General features: G+C 37.8%; 1 protein-coding gene across 3 annotated transcripts in view; it reads left to right on the top strand.

Moving 5' to 3' along the window:
- Positions 1 to 19,210, top strand: part of Stk39 (serine/threonine kinase 39) — a 274,511-nt gene that overhangs the window by 150,121 nt on the left and 105,180 nt on the right. For 2 of the 3 annotated variants that reach the window (XM_047542775.1, XM_047542774.1), the window contains exons 11-14: positions 4,042 to 4,164; positions 4,263 to 4,292; positions 13,504 to 13,566; positions 15,820 to 15,887. In XM_047542775.1, coding sequence (XP_047398731.1) covers positions 4,042 to 4,164; positions 4,263 to 4,292; positions 13,504 to 13,566; positions 15,820 to 15,887 — 284 coding nt within the window. The remainder of the gene's footprint in view (positions 1 to 4,041; positions 4,165 to 4,262; positions 4,293 to 13,503; positions 13,567 to 15,819; positions 15,888 to 19,210) is intronic. The other variant, XM_047542776.1, reaches the window with a different exon arrangement.

Raw genomic sequence — 19,210 nt, 5'->3', positions numbered from 1 at the left:
GGGCTTGAGGTCAAAGAATAGGGTCAGCTGTGTCTGCAAGAGGTAGAGAATGAATGTCTGGGATAATCCCAGGGCTGACTTTTCAGGAGTGGGTTGAATGGAAAGACCATCTGGCCAGGGGCCAGGACTGGGGGTTCCAGGAAGTACAGCATCAAGGTTAAGCTATGGTGACATCTTGCGTGACAGGAAGTAAAGCTGGCATGCAGGAGAGGACCCAGGTCAGGGGAGACAGTGAGTCCAGGTATCAGGCACAGAGTGGAGATGCTGCTGAGAGAGGTGGTGCTCAGAGGGGCAATGCCAGAGCATGAGCTGTGGAGACTGTAAAATATTTACTGCTGAAACCTTCTCGAGTCTCATTATGTTTGTTAAAATTTGATCATTTAGAAGGCTTTTTGTTTGCTTGGCAGTGCCTCAAGTACATTATAAACAGCAATTAATTAGAAACATTTTTTTATACTTCTAGTTAATGGAATGCCTAAGACCAGAAATTCACTGAGTGCTGCCTTCTATTCTGTCCCCTCCATCCTCGATGGGCGGACTGAGAGGATGAGCTCCCGGGATGACCCCGTGGCTGGGTCGATATTTCTTTGGGTCACATTTCATCGTAGTATTTTGGAACCACACGGTTTCATTTATGGCATTGAATGCCCTGTCTAGAAAGTTCATCTTTTGGCCCACTTATATTCTCCCCCAAATCCTTCTTTCCTGTTCTGGTGTCAGAAGTCAAGTAGCTTCTCAGTGATGCTATACCAGGATTGTGATTCCTTATATTTATAGAAAGCTCCTGCTCAAAGGAACACTAGAATGATTGGGCAGAGCACTCGGGTGACTTTTTTACCTTGCTTCCCTCTCCTTCCCCTGGCTGCTGCCTCCCAACCCCGCCTTGGACATCTGGCCTGGTGGCTACCAGAACTGACCATGGCACCACACTGTTCCTCTGTCAGTCTAGCTGAGCCGATCTTCTTTCCTTGTCAGAACCAGAACTTTGGTTCCTGTCTTTACTGAATTTTCATAAAGATGTTGTATAGAGAATGTGAATATTACTCTCCTTTTCAGGTACCGTATAAATATAACCGTTTAATTGTATTTTATTTCCAGCATGGGAATAAGTGGTGTTGCATGCAAAACGTTTTCTAACCTCATTATTGTCCACTGTGACTTGAGGAATTTGTGGAATTATGGATTCCTCTTGGTGCCACTTAAGTCGAGCTTGTTTCTCTGAGAAGCACTGAATTTTTTAAAAAAATTCTTGATCAAAAATAGAGAATAAATTCTTCTACTTCCTCTTGGTTTTAGTAAGTGAGCAAATCATTTAACTGAACAGGAATTATGCAAGTAGAATTCTAAGGGTGAATAATCTCCTTGTCGTCATTGAGGGGATAGAGTGAGAATAAAAAGTTTCACAAACCTTTTTCTGAAGTTTTTAATTTTTAAAACTCTTCTCTGGTTTCTAAATAAGAAGGTCATTTGTTAAACTAAATGAGGCTTAGGTGCCTTGCCTCTAAAAGATAAAAGTTGTCTGTTTATTGCTACAAACTCCTTACAAGGAGTTTGTAAAATTGTAAAATTGATTTCTGTTCTTTCACTGGAAGTCATTGTCACATAAATACACCATGAAACCTGGGTTTCAAATTTTGCTGCAGGTTTATTCCTGGGAGTAGACCAGGAGGACATTCTCAAAGACAAACTTGGCCTCTTGTTCTTGCCACTATAACACTTTCCCCTACCTGGACCTTTGAATGTTCTTTGTCTTAATTTAGTCAATATTTATACTTACTTGTTTAATATTTGTTACTTAAAGGCTCATCCCATCATTTCTTTGTGCAGGACTACAATCCTAGACTTTTTTTTTCTCTTTTCTAGCAAATAAAACTGAAAGAGACAACCAGGGTTCTAAGATAAAATAGAAATGGAAGAAGATAACCATGTTTTTTGTTTGTTTGTAGTTTGATCCTGCTTGTGGAAATGAAACTGATCTTGCAAATGTAGATCCAGAGAGCAGAGGGCATGGACTAGGGTGTAAAGCTGGACTGGTTCCAGGAAGAGAGAGATTTCCTTGGTGTAATCTCTTGAAGAATACTAATTCTCATAATTTTAGTAAGGTGGAGTTTTATTCCGTTTCTGACACATAGTTTTCCTTGTTTTCTCACTTGTTAGATAATAGTGTGTTTCGTAAGAGATAAGGCTTTAAATTCTTTCTTTTCAATGTAGTCCTTAACACATGCCCCTTGCATGACCTGTTGCCAAGAAAATCATTTATTGTATATATCAACAGAAAATTATTTTCTTTTCCCTTAGTGATTTCGTTATAGCTTCAAAATGTGTAATATGTTCTGAAAATTCTGAAGTACATTTTGGCATTTTTTTTCTATAGTACTTTGCTGGCATCCATAAGCACCATTAAAATCAGTATCATTAGAACAGGTTTTTACAGAAACTCAAAATCCAGGTGGAACAAATATCTTACATCAAGCACACAAGGGGTTTTAACTACATCCTAAGTGTTTCAGAAGTGAATTCATTAAGAAAATTTTTTTTTGAGTGGGAAAAGACTTTTAAAAATAATCATAACTGTGTGCAATTATGAATAACTTTTTACTCGCCTTTTAACTTTCTGTGTTGGAGCTCAGATCTTCTAGATCAGGATTACTTTTACAGATTCTACACGGTAATGCCCTCCAATTTAACCCAGCCACAAGCATGTATTGCTTATGGCTTCCCATTGACCTGAGATGTATAAATACTTGCTTTAGATTTCAGTTCTTTGGTACTTTCCTTGTGTTTAATGATGTGCCTGTGATATAATTAAATAGTTTCTATTGTAGGAAATGGTCTTTCTTCACATCATGGTCTTTCAGAGTCTTCACAGGACATTTTTAGTCAGCTTCTTTCTGATAGTCATTCAATGGCATAAGGAGTTTGGTAGTCTGAAGCTTTGTTCTTCTCTTGATTTTGTCTTCATAGCAGTGTGATCTCAGGGCACTTTCTGGGCCTTCATCTCCTCATCTGTAAAATGAAGGGGTCGCATTAGACAGAAAGGTCCATTTGCACTCCAAGTTCCTCTGATTCCCTGGGCCACTGGGTATTAAATCTTCATCTGCTATAGTGCCTTCTTTAATTATAACTCAGTATAATTTTTTCACTTTCAATTCTTATCCTTTATTTTACTTCTAGAATGGAAGTAGACCCTTGAACCTTAAGATTTAGTTTTTGTTTCGGTCCTATTTTTTAAGGTCAATTACTTTGGTCAGAGGCTCATTTTCAGTTATCCTGTCCTTTTGAAAATGTGATTTTTACCACAAATATCTGGAAGGCATGCCCAGTGGATTACATGTCTATCCTAGCTTTAAAAAAAAAAAAAAAAAGAAATTGAAATAATTGAGGAAGACTGATTATAACCTAAGCACTAGCAAGGCTGTGGATAATCATGCTGCGTGACTACAATCTCACAAGTCTCAAATGTACTTCAGAGTATGTTAGGATTAGCCCGTTGCTGTTTTGTTTTGAGTAAGTAGGTTGTGCGGGATCCTTGGAACATGCACATGATGTCAGGTTCTGAAAAGGAGCCAGGCGACCACAGAAGGGTGTTTGCTCTGTGGTCACAGGTTTTAGCTTGCTGGTACCCCATATAGTGTGCTTCATTGGGCTTCCCGATTGCCCTGCCTTCATTCAGTCAGTTGCCTGTTGCTTGTGTGTGTTTCTTTAGGCAATTCTGAAGCTTACCACGTAGTCTTGTGTATGTAGTAACTGATAAAGTTGTTAACTAAGTAAAAGTGAACAGTGATTAACGGCTTATGTGTGGGGTGTTCTTCCAAAACAGTTTGCTTCCAAGAACACAATATTTTTGGAAGGAGAGTGAGTGTGGGAGTCTGGAGGCTGTGTGGTCTAAACTTTGAGTGTTGATTTCTAGCTATCCCTGGACTGATAGCCCCTGAAGTCGTCTTCAAGGTGGTGTGAGTGTGTTGTGTAACCCACATAGTAGCAACAGGGAGCCCTGCAGATTCAACTAGTGAAGTGTGGTGTGGGCTTGTTTTGATTCAGGTAAGGCGAGTTCCAGGGTCAAGTGGTCACCTCCATAAAACCGAAGACGGGGACTGGGAGTGGAGTGACGACGAGATGGATGAGAAAAGTGAAGAGGGGAAAGCAGCTGCTTCTCAGGAAAAGGTAAATGACACCGGTGACCAGTAGCAAATCTGTGTGCATTTTATTTATGCAGAATATGTATGTGTGTGCGTATTAATGGGTCCATATTTATTTTACAGTCACGAAGAGTAAAAGAAGAAAATCCAGAGGTGAGCGGCAGTCCTGTCTGTCTGTATCTACGCGAGTGTGTACTTTTCCACCACTTCATTCCCCACTTGTGGTATCAGTCTAATCCATTTGGAAGATAGACTTCAAAATCTCAGAGTAGGAAAAAAAGGAAAGACACATAGACATTGAAGGTCCCAATTCTGTCTGAGTTTCTTCTGGGCTGCACAGATTGTAGCAAATTACTTTACTCTCTGAGCCTCAATTTCCCTTGCCATTAGATCAGGGGACAATCAGAGTACTGGTAAGGTTGCTGTGAGGATTGATTAAATCATGTTCGTAAAGCACTCCGTGGAGTCCTTGGCCCCAGCTGGGTAATAATTACTTTTAACTCTTTGTATTACTGACATTTAGCAAACATAAGTGAGCATACAGGCGAAATTTCTTCTGGATCTTTAATTTATAGTAATGCAGATACTAAATGGTTAGAAATGCTATTTGTCTTGATTTTTAAATCTCTGGGGTAACTAGGTAAGCAAGGTGCACTCATTTAATGACTTCCTTTTAAGAATTGGTCATCTTTTGATTAAGGGATCATTTTTTCATTTTATTCCTCCATCTGATTAATTATCCTAATGCTTAATGTCTAGTCATGACTATAGCTCACTAATTCCCTCAGAGGAAATTTGAACATGTTTAAATAGCTCCAGATATTTTATAGTCTTAGTAATTAATACATACCTTATTAACTTCTCATTGTTAAAACAGAAAATGTTGAGATACAAATGATGTCCATCCCAACTTTTTACGATTGGTAGGCATTTCCTTTTGGTTGGGAGGAGCACATCTCACCCCTGGTTTCAAATGACAGTAGCCAGCTGGGCATTGTAAGAGTGATTGGCAGAGCTGTGGGCCCTGCTGGTCTTTCCTCTTTCTCTTCTCTCATTATCATCCCTCCATGTTCATCATATGAATTATGTTTTTTCATTTAACATGTAAAATATAAGCTTTGGTTAAGGACTTTGTTCTCCTCTGTTAGGAGAAATGGTGACAGAGCCTCGAAGCAGGACATGTTGGCTACACAGATGTTGTGCTAGAGTTTTAGAATTATCTTAACTAGGTATCATGCACTCTTCCCTCTCATTGCCTGGTTTCCTATTTTATCTGCAGTGAAGCAGAGTTTGAATTTTTCACCTATATCTAAGAGTATCTCTAATTAAAATGGTGAGTTCTTAAAAGTAGAGCATAGTGAGATGCTTCAGGTAGTATCATTGACCCAGAAAGGATTCGTTATTGGTTCACTCCAGGACATCTTCACTGGGAGATATTCATTGACTCCTGCCTTGCTAGTAATGGGTGCAGGTTTTTCCTCATGAGGATTGCTTAAGAGAGTATCTTACTATGTGCTCATTGAAATTGGTCTGATAACTGATTTGGCTAATGGCAGGATCTTTTTGGAAAGAATATTTTGTGCACCGATAAGAAGGGAATAATGTAGGGCAAACTGTCAGTTGATCCTCAAGTATCACTGTTGGTCTTGATGGGGATTCAAAAGTTGTAGGCAATGCATAGCATCTAGACTCATTTGATTTCCCAGTGGCCCTTGTCTGTCCTGTATTGGTATAAATTTAAGGAAGGGTATGAATAGACTTTTCATTTTTGTGGAAGGATACATGTTTGCATGTAAACACTACCACTGCATTTTAGGAATGACCTGACCCAGTTTCTCAGGCCAGTATTCTAAACTCTTGATAGCACTGTCATTTCAGTATCCTGAGTTGTGTTACCAGGTGCTCTCAGCTTTTAACTAAAATAGTCCTCTGATTTGCTAGCCACCCCCTAACTGCTTTCTGTAATTATGTGAAACATCCGGTATTTTTATTTATCTATTATAAAGGGAATTTAAAAGTTAAATGTATAAATACTCAACATACATGTTTGTATGTATATATTACTTATAATATTTGACACACATTTAAAACATGTGCCTGCTATGTTTTAGAAGATGTTGGGGACATATCAGTGGGAGAAACAGCAAAATCGCTATCCTTGTGAAATTCTAATGGGAGAAAAAATAAATGATTAATTAGCAAATTATTGTTATAGTAGGATAGGAGCAGTAGGTAAAAAGAAAACAAAAAGAACGTGAGGAGGTGTAGTGTGGGAGGAGCCTGCGATACCCGTCGGGTTGGTCAGAGCAGGCCTTACTGAGAGGGAGCAGAGAGCAGAGATTTGAAAAGGGCATAGGAGAATTCAAGTTAATAAAAACTGAAGACTGCTTTTATCCTGCAACCCCTCTTGCCCCTGTGGCTATCATTTCTTTCCACAGAAGTTGTCAGTGGGTAGTGTTTCCTTACAGACCTTTTCCTGTTCATTTCTCTATAAACATGCACTTAAATCTAGCTATCATTTTAAAAACATGAATGATAAAACTATAACTTTTTTTTTGTAATATGCCTTATTTTCTTGGAAATCTTTTCACATTAAATACGATAACTACCTCTATTTATAATTGCGGTGTAGTGTTACATTAGATGAATGGAAATGGTTCATTTAACCCTTTCTTCCTTGGCAGTCATATAGCTTGTTGTATAGATGTCATTCCCTTAACTTCCTTGTGTATGCACTTGGGTGAGCACATATACAAGTACAGTATAGATACTTAGAATGGGATTGCTTGGTTGAAGTGTCTGCAGATTTTGGATTTTTATAGTTGCTATCAGTAACTATGCCAATGTGTCCATCCTCTGACAGTGTACCCTATATCTTTAAATATCTTTAAGAATGAAATGCTTATCTGTGCAAAATGGCACATTTAAATGCCAGAGTATTAATATCTTGATAAGCCTTTCAATAATGGTTGTCATTTAAATTGCAGTCTAGTTGTGTTTTGACCGTAAGCTGGTAGAAACCTGGGAAAGTGTTCTGTGCAGGTTTGTGCTCCCCTTGCATTGAGGAGACACTGAATACATGTTTGCTGGTGACATGAATATCCATGCACTGAAATAAAATCAAGCAAGTGCATGAACAGGCATGTAGTGTTTTTGAGAAGTTCAGAAACAGGAATAAAGATCAGATGTTATGTAATTGAGGTGAAGTGCAGAAAAAGTAGCCTTAGTAGTGCTAAGACAATAACATGCTACAATAAATGGGGAATATTTTAGGAATGCCTAATTTGTGAGGTGCTATTTGGTCTCTGGGGAATCCTGGGGTACAAAATATTATAGCATTAGTTGGTGAAGATAGAGAAAGCCAGAGTAGGATCTTTGTTAGAGGGATATTGGGAAGATGCTGCTCATCCTGGGGTATATTTGGAGGCCCTTCTATGTATATCCAAGAGAATTTCAAGTATAAACAGCAAATTTTCAGAGTTACCCCATTTATCTTAAGATTCATAGATAAACTGGGCGTGGTGGCACATGCTTGTAATCCCAGCGATTTGGGAGACTGAGGCAAGAGGATCGTGAGTTCAAAATCAGCATCAGCAACTAAGTGAGGCCCTAAGCAACTCAGTGAGACCCTGTCTCTAAATAAAATACAAAAAAAAAAAAAAAAAAAAGATTCACAGCTAGGTACTTTGAAAAATTGATCTGGTGTTTCTAACCCAATATTTTTTATATAGTCTTGCAAATTATTAATTACCCACTAGTAATTAATAAATTTGTAACAAGTACAGAATTACACTCATTTATTTATCATCTTATTCTACTTGGGTGGAGGAAACCTTCAGATAGTGAAGTTTAATAATTATATTTTTGTTCATGATAATATAGTTAAGTAATTGATAAAATATGTTAACTGTACCCAATGTCTCAGTGGAACTGGGTTTAGCCATTGTGGGAATTAAACAAGAAGAGAAGAAGAAGTACCTGCATTCTGGAAGCGTTTATGAACGCCTGAAGCAGAGTGCCTTCTGTGGGTAGTATTTCCTAGCTTATATGTCTTCTTATCTAAAACTTTTCATCTGTTATTCTCTTATTGACTTTCTTTTGACCAGTGGTTTTGGCATTTCTTTTTTCAGGCTCTGAGATAATAAGTACTCATTTTATGACTTTTTGTCAATTTTACATTATACATTAATTTTCTACATAAAAAGTGAAATTCACTTTATCTTTAAATTTAGTTTCCTTTGGTTTCATTTAACAAAAGAGGACATTCACTAGGGCTTCTGTTAAAGCAATGTTCTTTTTGCAGCAGCACCTCAGTTAGATGGCATGAAAATAAATGATTCACAGTCCTGCTCAACATCAGAGAAGGTGAAAGCTTTAGAAAATTTGGTGCCTGGATTAAACCACAAAGCCACAGATTCTAATTTAGTAGTTAGGTGTGATGTCCAGGCAACACTGATTTTTAGAGGACTCCTCAAGATTCTGATTTGTGGCCAGGATCAAGGTCTACTGACTATGAAAACATCACAAATCAGGCTGAATCGAGAAACCCAGAGAGAAATCAGGAACACTCTGTTTTTTAAATATCTGCTGATCAGAAATTTTGAAAAGAAAGAAAGAAAAGAAAGTCAAAAGAAAAAACATTTCAGAAATACCTTGAGAAATCTCTTGGAGAAGTCGTCCTCATTCAACCAGGCATAATGAAACAGGGTAAAGATTTTTGATAGAACCCACAAGAAGTATGTTGAAGAGCTTTGCCATGGAGAGTCATGTCTAGCTTAATTATGAAAATCTTCCAGTTTCCTTACTCTGAGATCTTATTTCAAGAAGAAGATGCATTTGGTGTGGATTTAGATTGAGGATAGTCTTACTAGAGATTTGATAAAATGTGAAGGTTAAATTTATTGCTTATATTACTCATTACTGTTGCCTGATGATTTTTAAGACTTCCATTAGCCTTTTAAAATTATTTCTGATGAAAGCATGTTTTCTAAATGTCTGGCAACTCTTAAACATTATTTTTCCCCCTTTTTGTGGTACTGGGAACTGAACCCAGGGGTGCTCTACCACTGAGCTACACCCCCAGCCCTTTTTTATTTTGAGACCATGCCTCACTAAATTGCCCAGGCTGACCTTAAACTTGGCAATCTTCCTACTTCAGTCTCCTGAGTCACTGGTATTACAGGTGTGCACCATTGTGATTAGCTTTGTGTTGACTTTTATATCTATGTATAGAAGGAGAAAATATTTCATTTCTCCCTCTAAATTTATTATAGTTAGCTTTATTCATCTTAGATTGCTTTAGTATGATATTTTTATTATACCACTTTATAAAGTGTGTTATCACTATAAGTGACTGACCTTCTGAGTAATGATGGAAGTTAGATTTGTGATTTAAAAAAAATCTGCTGTATTTCTGAAAATAAACTTTTTATTTTGGAATAATATTTATTTTGAACACAGAAATGTTACAAAGATAGTAAGTACAGAGTTTCCCTACATGCCTCACCTGGTTTTTCCCACAGTTAGTTTCTCCTGGAATCCTGGTATATGTATCACAACTCAGAAAACAATACTGTTACTTAACTATCAACTAAACCCCAGAATTTATTCATATTTTTACTGGTTTGTCCATTAATGTTCTTTTTCTCTTCCTGGATATAAGCCAAGATAACACATTACATTTAGCTGCGTGTTAAAAATAGAAAAGGAAAAGATTAGACAGAGTTCTATGAAAGTTGCAAAGCAGATGTTGTTTCTTTCTTCTGTTCATTTTGAGATATTTTCCTCTCTTTCACCCTCTCCCAGATCCCCACTGAAGTTTAGTCATAGAGTGGTGTCCAATACTAATTTGTATTTTTCTTTCCCCTTCCTACTGAAACATTTGTTCTTTCAAATGCCCTTCTATATGAGGGGGAGAAACCTGTTCAAAGAGGGGGAATCCTGTTCAAAGCGGGGAAGATATCTGATAAATTTCTGTCATGCAGTTGTTAAATGATAGCTGCTTAATATGGTAGCCTTTTTTTTTTTTTTCTTCTTTTTTGCAAGTTTTTCATTTAAGAGTCTAACCAAAAGGCCATCCTGTAGTCTTATAGAGTGGGTTCACACAGTGACATTGGGCTACTAGATTGTCAAGGAAGATATTTTTTATGGGGGGCTTTTGGCATCCTGAGCACCTGTGAACATCTTACAAGGAATGAACTGCATTACCCCATTGAGAGTGGTTTCATGCCAGGTTAACCTACCCAGTGAGGTTGTAGGGTTTGTGCCGTTCTCTTGCCTAGTCCAATAACAAACTCTCTATCAGGATGACTGCTCAAGAATAAGGGAGCTGGGCCTCCCCAGGGGAAGGAGAGGTTTTTTTCCCCTAAGTAAATGCTAGTGAGGGTGCTTAGCTTACCATTATTCTTTGGCTGAAGGTAGGATATGCTGTAAGTGCTGTTGTGGCCTGTGGTTGTACGTCAAACCTAATTCAGACTGGGGAATGAACCCGAATGATTCTTCCCAAGAGGTCATTTGGTGTAGGCTGTTGCCCCCTGACTAATGAGCAGATACTGTTTTTTCTCCTAACATAGTCATCTTCCCCCAACATTTTATTATAAAACTTTCAAACATATAACATTAAAGCATTTCATGGTGAGCACCATATACCTATCACCAAGGTTTAACTACGCTTGCTTTATGACATGCAAATCCTTGGACTCATCCATATTCCCACCTAAACTTTTTGATGTACTTCAAAGTAAACTGCAGACCTCAATATACTTCTCCCTGTTAGTTCAGGATGAACGTAGTTATTTTTGAAGAAGCACAGAGAGTACGAATTTTATATTCTTAAACTTTAAACAATTTTTGCCAGAAAGAATTTCTGATTATTTTAGAGTTGGTAGTAAGTTAGAAACAGAAGATTCTTTTCAGTTTTCAATGCTGTTTCTCTTTGAGGTTATTTTTTGTTTGTTGTTTTAGTTTTTGTCTTTCAAGGTTTACTACAGGACAAAGTTTACAAAAGTAGGACTTAAGGTAAAATGATTTGGGTGTCCTCAGAAACCAGATGGGATCTGTCTGCCATGGTGTTCTGTCCAACAACTGGGCTACCCTGACCACCACTCTCCTGGGCTGCCCACCATGGGTTTAATGGGACTGGGTCAGTTCCACATGGGAGAGAGGTTAGGACAAGTCCCTTAGTCATGCCCCATATGACTCCATCTGCTCATGCATGATGGGATTTGCACCGCTGTCCCTTGTATTGCAGACTGTCATGGTCATAGGAGTTTGTTGCTATCCAGGTGTGTCCTGCCCCCTGGGCCTCCAGCTTCTCTGAACTTTCCAGAGCCCTATCCCAAGCCCTCACCTGGTGCTAGTACCTCCTTTCCCTCTGTGTCCATCTTCCCTGGAGAAGCCTGGACCAAGTGTGACTTAGGAAGCTTTTCAACACTGCCACTGGGTTCAACCTATCACTTTCTTTCTTCTACTACAGCACACATGATCTCTACCATATTAATCTAGAGAATCAACCTGAGGGGACTGGGAGAAAAAAATGACATAGTGAGCAAGGAACAGATTCTAGCCAGAAACTCATGCTCTGAGAGTTCATCTTTTCTTCATCTTTCCAATCAGTGACTTTGGACTTGACCCTTCCATCTCCCATGGGGGCAAAATTCTATGAGCACAATTCACTGATCTTTCCCTTACTTTTACATGCTAATAATGAATGACATTAATCTTCAATCTTTCAGCATCTCTTCCTTTAAACCAGAATTTCTTTTTCATAGTTTATATTAGAAAGCTGTCCAATATACTAAAGCAAACAAACAAACAAAAAAATGATTTGGGGGTCACATTAGGGCCAGAATCCCAACTTTGAGAGAAAAATGTAACCTATCCTTCTGGCGTTTCTTTTGGGGAAAACTATTTTTAAAAACCTACTTAAGTTCTTTACACCAAGAATACAAATAATCCAATCAAAAAATGGGCTAAGGAAATGAACAGACACTTCACAGAAGATGTACAAGCAATCAACAGATATATGAAAAAATGTTCAACATCTCTAGTAATAAGAGAAATGCAAATCAAAACTACCCTAAGATTTCATCTCACCCCAATTAGAATGGTGATTATCAAGAACACAAGCAACAATAGGTGTTGGCGAGGATGTGGGGAAAAAGGTACACTCATACATTGCTGGTGGGGCTGCAAATTAGTGCAGCCACTCTGGAAAGCAGTATGGAGATTCCTTAGAAAGCTTGGAATGGAACCACCATTTGACCCAGCTATCCCACTCCTTGGCCTATACCCAAAGGACTTAAAATCAGCATACTACAGAGATACAACCACATCAATGTTCATTGCTGCTCAATTCACCATAGCCAGATTGTGGAACCAACCTAGATGTCCTTCAGTTGATGAATGGATAAAGAAACTGTGGCATATATATACAATGGAATATTACTCCGCAATGAAGAATGATAAAATGATGGCATTTGCAGGCAAATGGATGAAATTGGAGAATATCATGCTAAGTGAGATAAGCCAATCTCAAAAAACTAAAGGACGAATGATCTCGGTGATAAGTGGATGAGGACATATAATGGGGGGTGGGAGGGGTTAGCGTTAGGGTTAGGATTAGGTTTAGGGTTAGGGATAAGGAGGGTGGTAAGAATGGAGGAAGGAAGGACTGTATAGAGGGAAAAGAGGGGTGGGAGGGGTGGGGGGGAAGGGAAAAAAATAATGAATCAAACATCATTGCCTTATGTAAATTTATGATTACACAAATGGTATGCCTTGACTCCATGTACAAATAGAGAAACAACATGTATCCAATTTGTATACAATAATAAAAAAAAAGAAAAAAAAAAAGAAACTTCCCAACTTAAAAAAAAAAAACCTACTTAACCTTACACTTTGTGAAATATAATCAATAGTTATTCAAAGTAATAGTTAAAGGGGCAGGTTTTACTGAGCCTATCATCTTCTCATTAAGGTCCCTTAACTTTAGATGAAATTGTCCAAAGAAAAAATGTTGCTATCTAGTTTAAAATATCAAGTAGTCTGTGCATTTTCACTGTAGCTGAGTGACTCTGTCCAAGCATACATGTTATTCTGGGGACCCGTTAAAGACACAGATGCTCTCCCCTCTAAACAAAAATTCTGAATCAAAGGCCAAGTGGGACCAGGTATCTGTAGCACATTCCCTGAGTGATTCCAATGCAGGTAGTCAGAAGCACCTGAGATATATAGTTTAGGAAGTACTGCTGCTTTAAGATCTGAATATTATTGTCCCTGGCAATTGGTACACAGTGTAACCACATTGACCATTAAAGTCTCCTTTTGGCTTCATTGAGTAGTATTATGGTGGTTCTCTTAACAGATCTCTGTGAATGCCAGCAGTATCCCAGAGCAAATACAGTCCCTCTCCGTGCACGACTCTCAGGTATGTTCCTTTACCAGTCATTTCCATTTGAGAAACTTTGTAGGCAGACCTTTCAAGAAACCCACCATTTTAGGCAGGTAGACAATTTCAGAGTACATTGCCAAATGTGGGGCTGCTAAACTCTCCCTTTAAATAGATAAGGAAAAACGAGTATGGTTATTATTGATCATCCTTTTCAGGACCTCCAGCCTTTAATAATAGGTTCAAGAGCAAGAAAAAATTACTAGCATGCATTTGAAATTGCTGGGACTGTGGATAGTAAGCAAAGGAAAGAAAATGACTCACTGTTCTGTTATATTCCAGCCACAAAGCATTGTAACTAATTGATACTTTTCTCTTTGCTCCTGGTTGGATTTCTGTAACCTCTTTTCATAATTCTTTGATCATTGAATTTTATGGGCCAATTCATCTATACAACTTGCCTTGTAAAAATAATAGTCCAGTGACAATGAAATGCATTTATAATGTATTATTATAAAAGGTGTATGACAGAAGACCTGTGTGGTGAGTCATGCTGGGTGTAGTGAAGGTTGCTGAGCAATCTGGGGCAAGGACTGTGGACATAGTGCAGGCCCATATTCTAGTTCTGCTGTAGAATTAATAGGAAAATTCTTCTGCTCTCAAAGAGATTATAATAAGCCAATCCCCCAAAACAAAGGTTGAACATTTTCTCTGATATGTGGAAGCTAACACACAATAAGGGACAGGGGGAGACCAGAAGTTCATTGTATTAGACAAAGGGGAATGAAGGGAAGGAGGGGAGGATAGGAGTAGGGAAGACAGTGGGATGATCCTGCTCTAACTTTCCTGTGTACACTTATGAATACACCACAGTGAATCTCAACATCGTGTACATCCACCAGAAATTAATTTAAAAAAAAAAAAAACACCTATGGGAAAAAGTCAGAAAGATCAATAGAGGGAAGAGGGCAGGGGGTGGGAAAAGGGCAGGGAAAGAAGAGGTATTGGGGTCTGAATTAGAATATGATATATTCCATGCTTGTAAAATTGTATCAAAATGAATTCTACTATCATGTGTAACTAAAAAGAACCAGTAAAAAATTGGCATTCCTATCACTTAAAGTGATTGTACTGTAAGTATCATCAACCTTAAAATCAGTATTTTTTTCTAAATCTGTGTATTTCATTTAAATTTATTTGTATTTTCCCTGATCTGTGTTTTAGGAAGCAGTTATTTATTGGGGCGATGGCTAGAGCAATGAGGCTTCTTGGTTGTAGGCAGCCTGTTTGAGGTCTGATAACCTAGTCCTTGACCTTTATTCTATAGCTGAGGAATCAAGACTTGCAGAGGTTGAGTGATTTGTGCAAAGTCACAGCACTGGTCAGAGGTAGATCCGGAGTTCAGTTAGGGATTTGTGCTGTGTCAGTCAACTCAGTAAGGGATAAACAGTAGGAATTTGCTGAATGATGAAAGGCGAATAATAATAATTATAATAACAAAAATAATTATGGGCCAGAAAGCAAAGTGAGCAAAGGAAACAGCAAAAGGGATTAGAATAACTAGGATTGTTAAACATTTTATAGTTTATGGCTCACTTTCCCAGCATCTTTTGAGGAAGATATCACCCTGCTTTGTAAAAGGGAAAACAAGATATTTCCATGAGCCTTTTCTATGGTTGCATAGCTGGTAAGTGGCAAAAGCAGACTCTTGACCTGAAATCTTGTTATTTTTTCCTACTCCAACAAGTAAACCTACTAGTGTCCAAGGATTCATAGGAATAGGGTGGGGCTATGTGGTGTAGGCATTGGAAATTGATAATCTATATTCAAGGAAACAGGCTGTGGGTGAGAAAGGCAAGAAAGATAAATGGTTGCCTGTCCTACTGGTTCTGTCTTCCTCTGCATCTTAAGGTTTAAGGTGCCCAACCTTTGTGCATCACCAAGGCCCAGTGGGTGAGAGTCCATTGCTCTAGTTGTAGGGCACCACTTTTGATGGTTCCACTTTGGATGGCTGACCCTACTTTGGACTTACTTCAGATCATACCAGTCATTCATAGTGTCCACTATACTACTGAGGCTCTCTCTATGAAACATCTGTCCACACTTGTGATGGGAATTGGATATCATTCTGATCTGCACTTAGAGGTGTTATGAAGCCAAACAAAACCTGCACGTCTAAAGTCCTAGTTTTGAAATTTCTGGAAAGGGAGGTATGGTTCAAGGGATTTGATGCAATTTTATTCGTTCCTCTTCCAGTAAAGTTTACAACACCATTTTGTTGTGTTTTTAAAGGGCCAACCCAATGCGAGTGAAGACTACAGAGAAGCTTCTTGCGCTGTGAACCTTGTTTTAAGATTGAGGTAAATAATACGATTGTTTATTTTCTATCATTTTTCTTATAGTGCAATATGCTGATCTCTTTCATTAACTTTTCATGACATTAGCATAAAATAAAATTGTTTTAACTTACTTGATTTCCCCAAACAACCAGTGTATGCCATATTCCCAGAACTAATTGTGCTCTTTTAATTGCTTGCTAAAGAAGACCAAGGGAGAAAAGCACCATATGAGAGTCTGCAGGCTCAGGGTGCCCGTCATTAAGCTTTTTTTTTTCCTTTTTCTCCTTTCCTTTTCTTTCTTGGGTTTTTCCTTTTATTTTTTTTAACAATGTAAGATCACAGTAAGAGATTTTTAATGAGTTTCTTTCACACTCCAGCAGTCAGTCTCTGACAGAAATAAACCATGCTTGTACTACAAGTTGCCTGTTCAGAACATTTTTCAGTGGCAGGTTTGATCAGCCACTGTGGAGAAATGACAGATATATTTTGAAAGAACCTTCATTCTTCTAGGAAATGGATACAAATATGGTCCCTGACAGTTGATAGCCTAGCGAATGAAAGCTGTTGCTATTTTAAGAAGTTTTTAATTTAAAGGTCTGTCTGCAGATATTCTTTGTTGAGCATTTGGTATCTCAAGAGAAAAGAAAACTACTTAACCCTAATTGTGAACAGCTTAATTTACCAGATCAATCAGAATATTATCACATTTTGGAGGCGTTCTAAAGGAAGTTTTGTGTGTGTGTGTGTGTTCTCCTGACAATTGTACAAATAAAGCAAGTGTGACTAATGACATGTTCACATGTTCAGAACTACAAAAAGTGGGTTTATGGTCATGATTAGTTTTTGCCCTCTGAGTCATCATGTCCACATTATCACCACCAGTCACCTCGAACTTCTGATGGTCAGTTCCTCTGCAGTGCATTTTCACATACTTACCAGGAGGACCTCACAGGAACCCTTGGTGTGATTTAATTCAGAGTTGATTTCCCAGCTAAGAAGTGCAACTATTGCAAGACTCTTTTCCTGATATTTGAAAGTAAACTTGATTATTATTCATAATTAGCGAATTTAGCTATTGACAAGGAATGAAGTAGACTGTTCCCTTTTGTTTGCTTTTAGAATCAGATATTTCTCTCATTTATTTTCTACTTGTTCAATTATTTATTCATTCAACCAATATTTACGAGGAACCCACTCTGTGCCAGGAGCTCTGTGCCAGGTCCAGTGTTTGATATTGAGGTGCAGGGTGAGTGAAACTACGGAGGTTCAGTCTCGCTCCTTGAGTATACAGGGTTGGAAGTGACCTTGAGCATCCAATAATCCAGTCTCCTGCTTTGTATATGCAGGAATCTTTTCTCTGATTTTCTTGCTGGATACTCATCCAGCCTCTGAGTATACTTCAGCTCTCTTTTTTCCACGATTCCCCCTATGATACTGAAAAACTTTGTTGATTCCTTATCCTTCTAAAGATTCAAATGACCTTCCTATGGGCTTTAATTCTGCCCCTTAGAGTAAATGTCAGGTTCTCTGGATAAAAGTCTCCCTTGATATGTGTCCAAAATGTATGATCCTGAACTTTGCCCCGTTATTGTTTTGCTCTAGGTACTAGAACTGTATAAAACAAATGCATTTCCTCACTTTTCTGAGAGAGTCATTGTATATTTTCAAGGTTTGTTCTTCCCTTTTCCTAGGCAAAAATGCTGCATCTTTAGCCTTGCTTCTTATAATATAGTTTCTTCATTGCCCTGTAGTCCTGGTTGCTCACTTTTGTTAACATTTAGTTTGTACCTGCTTTGGTCACCTCTTCTTTTAGGAGTCTAGGTTGTCATGTTTATAAGCTTGGAACTTAGATCACTGATCCTGCAAGATACTCCATGAAGAAAGGTTCTACATTTAAATAAATTAAGAACTAATATATACTATTCATCAGTTTGCATAACACATACCAACACACACACACACACACCTTTTTTGGAAAGCATAGGAACATTTAACGTTAAATGTTCTAAAAAGTTCCACATGAAAGGAATTTGTTTTATTTCAATCTAAATCTTTTTGACTCAGAGGTATTTTCATGAATTTATTTCCCAGTTTTAACTGTGTCCCATTTCAATGTAGCACCCATGTTTAAATAGGACTCCCATGTTGTCTGAGCAGGGTGGAAAAATAGTAGTGAGGTCTTGTTTTTGCAGTGCACACTCTTTCTCTTTTATCAGCTTAGGTTTTCATTGTTTTCTGAAATATCAGTGCATATTGGTGACACAGTTAGCATGATACAGCAGCAACCAACACAGTCATTTTGTTGTTTCCAAGCCTAGTTCTGAACCGCAGCTCATTTTGAAACTCTGAGTATGACTTAGGTATCATTAGAATATCAACCTGTTTGCATTGACTCATGTCTTGCCTGCCTTGTATTTCAGACATGATCATCTGTGTATCATATTAGTTACAATGTTTGGGTAAATGTCAGTTGCCTTTTTGATAAACCTCTCTTTTAATCATTACTGAAAACATTGATTACTGTATTTAGTTCTTTAAGGGAGGGTTGGGTGGTCTCACATTTGTTTGAAGCCACTCATTTTTAAAAAAAAAAATTTGTTTTATTTTTAATTGACACAGAATGATTGTATATATTTATGGAGTATGATTGATATTTTATAATGTGTACTGATCAAATTAGGGGAATCAGCATTTCTGTCATCTCAAACATTTATCATTTCTTTGTGTTGGGCATATTCAAAATCTTCTCTTAAAGGTTATTTTAAAATATATAATAAATTATTATAAAGTATACTCTTCCTTTATACTATGAACTCTAGAACTTATTCCTCTTTTCTAATTGTATTTTGGTACCTGTTCACCAACTTCTCCCTGTCTCCCTCCCTTCCTACCCTTCTAGCCTCTAGAAACTACCATTCAACTCTCTATTTCTATAGAATCCACCTTTTAAAACTTCTTCCTATAAGAGAGATCATTTGGTACTTATCTTTTCTGTGTCTGGTTTGTTGTCCTTATCATAATGATCTGTAGTTCGTACTGCTTTAAATGACAGGATTTCATTATTTTTGTGACTGAATAGTACTTCATGGTATGTGTATTTGAACCACATTTTATTTATACATTCGTTAGCTGGTGGGCACTTACGCTGTTTCCATTTCTTGTCTACCATGACTAGTGCTACAGTAAACATACAAGTGAGTACTAGTGTCTCTTCAACACGCTGGCTTCCTTTCCTTTGGATTTGTGTATACACACACACACACTCAGTAGTGGAGTTGCTTGATCATATGTGTCCTATTTTTATTTTTATTTTTTTAGGAACCTCCATAGAATTTTCCAAAATG

Source organism: Sciurus carolinensis, chromosome 3, assembly GCF_902686445.1.
Source record: "Sciurus carolinensis chromosome 3, mSciCar1.2, whole genome shotgun sequence".
NCBI lineage: Eukaryota > Metazoa > Chordata > Mammalia > Rodentia > Sciuridae > Sciurus > Sciurus carolinensis.
This window is presented reverse-complemented; position numbering and strand designations above follow the sequence as displayed.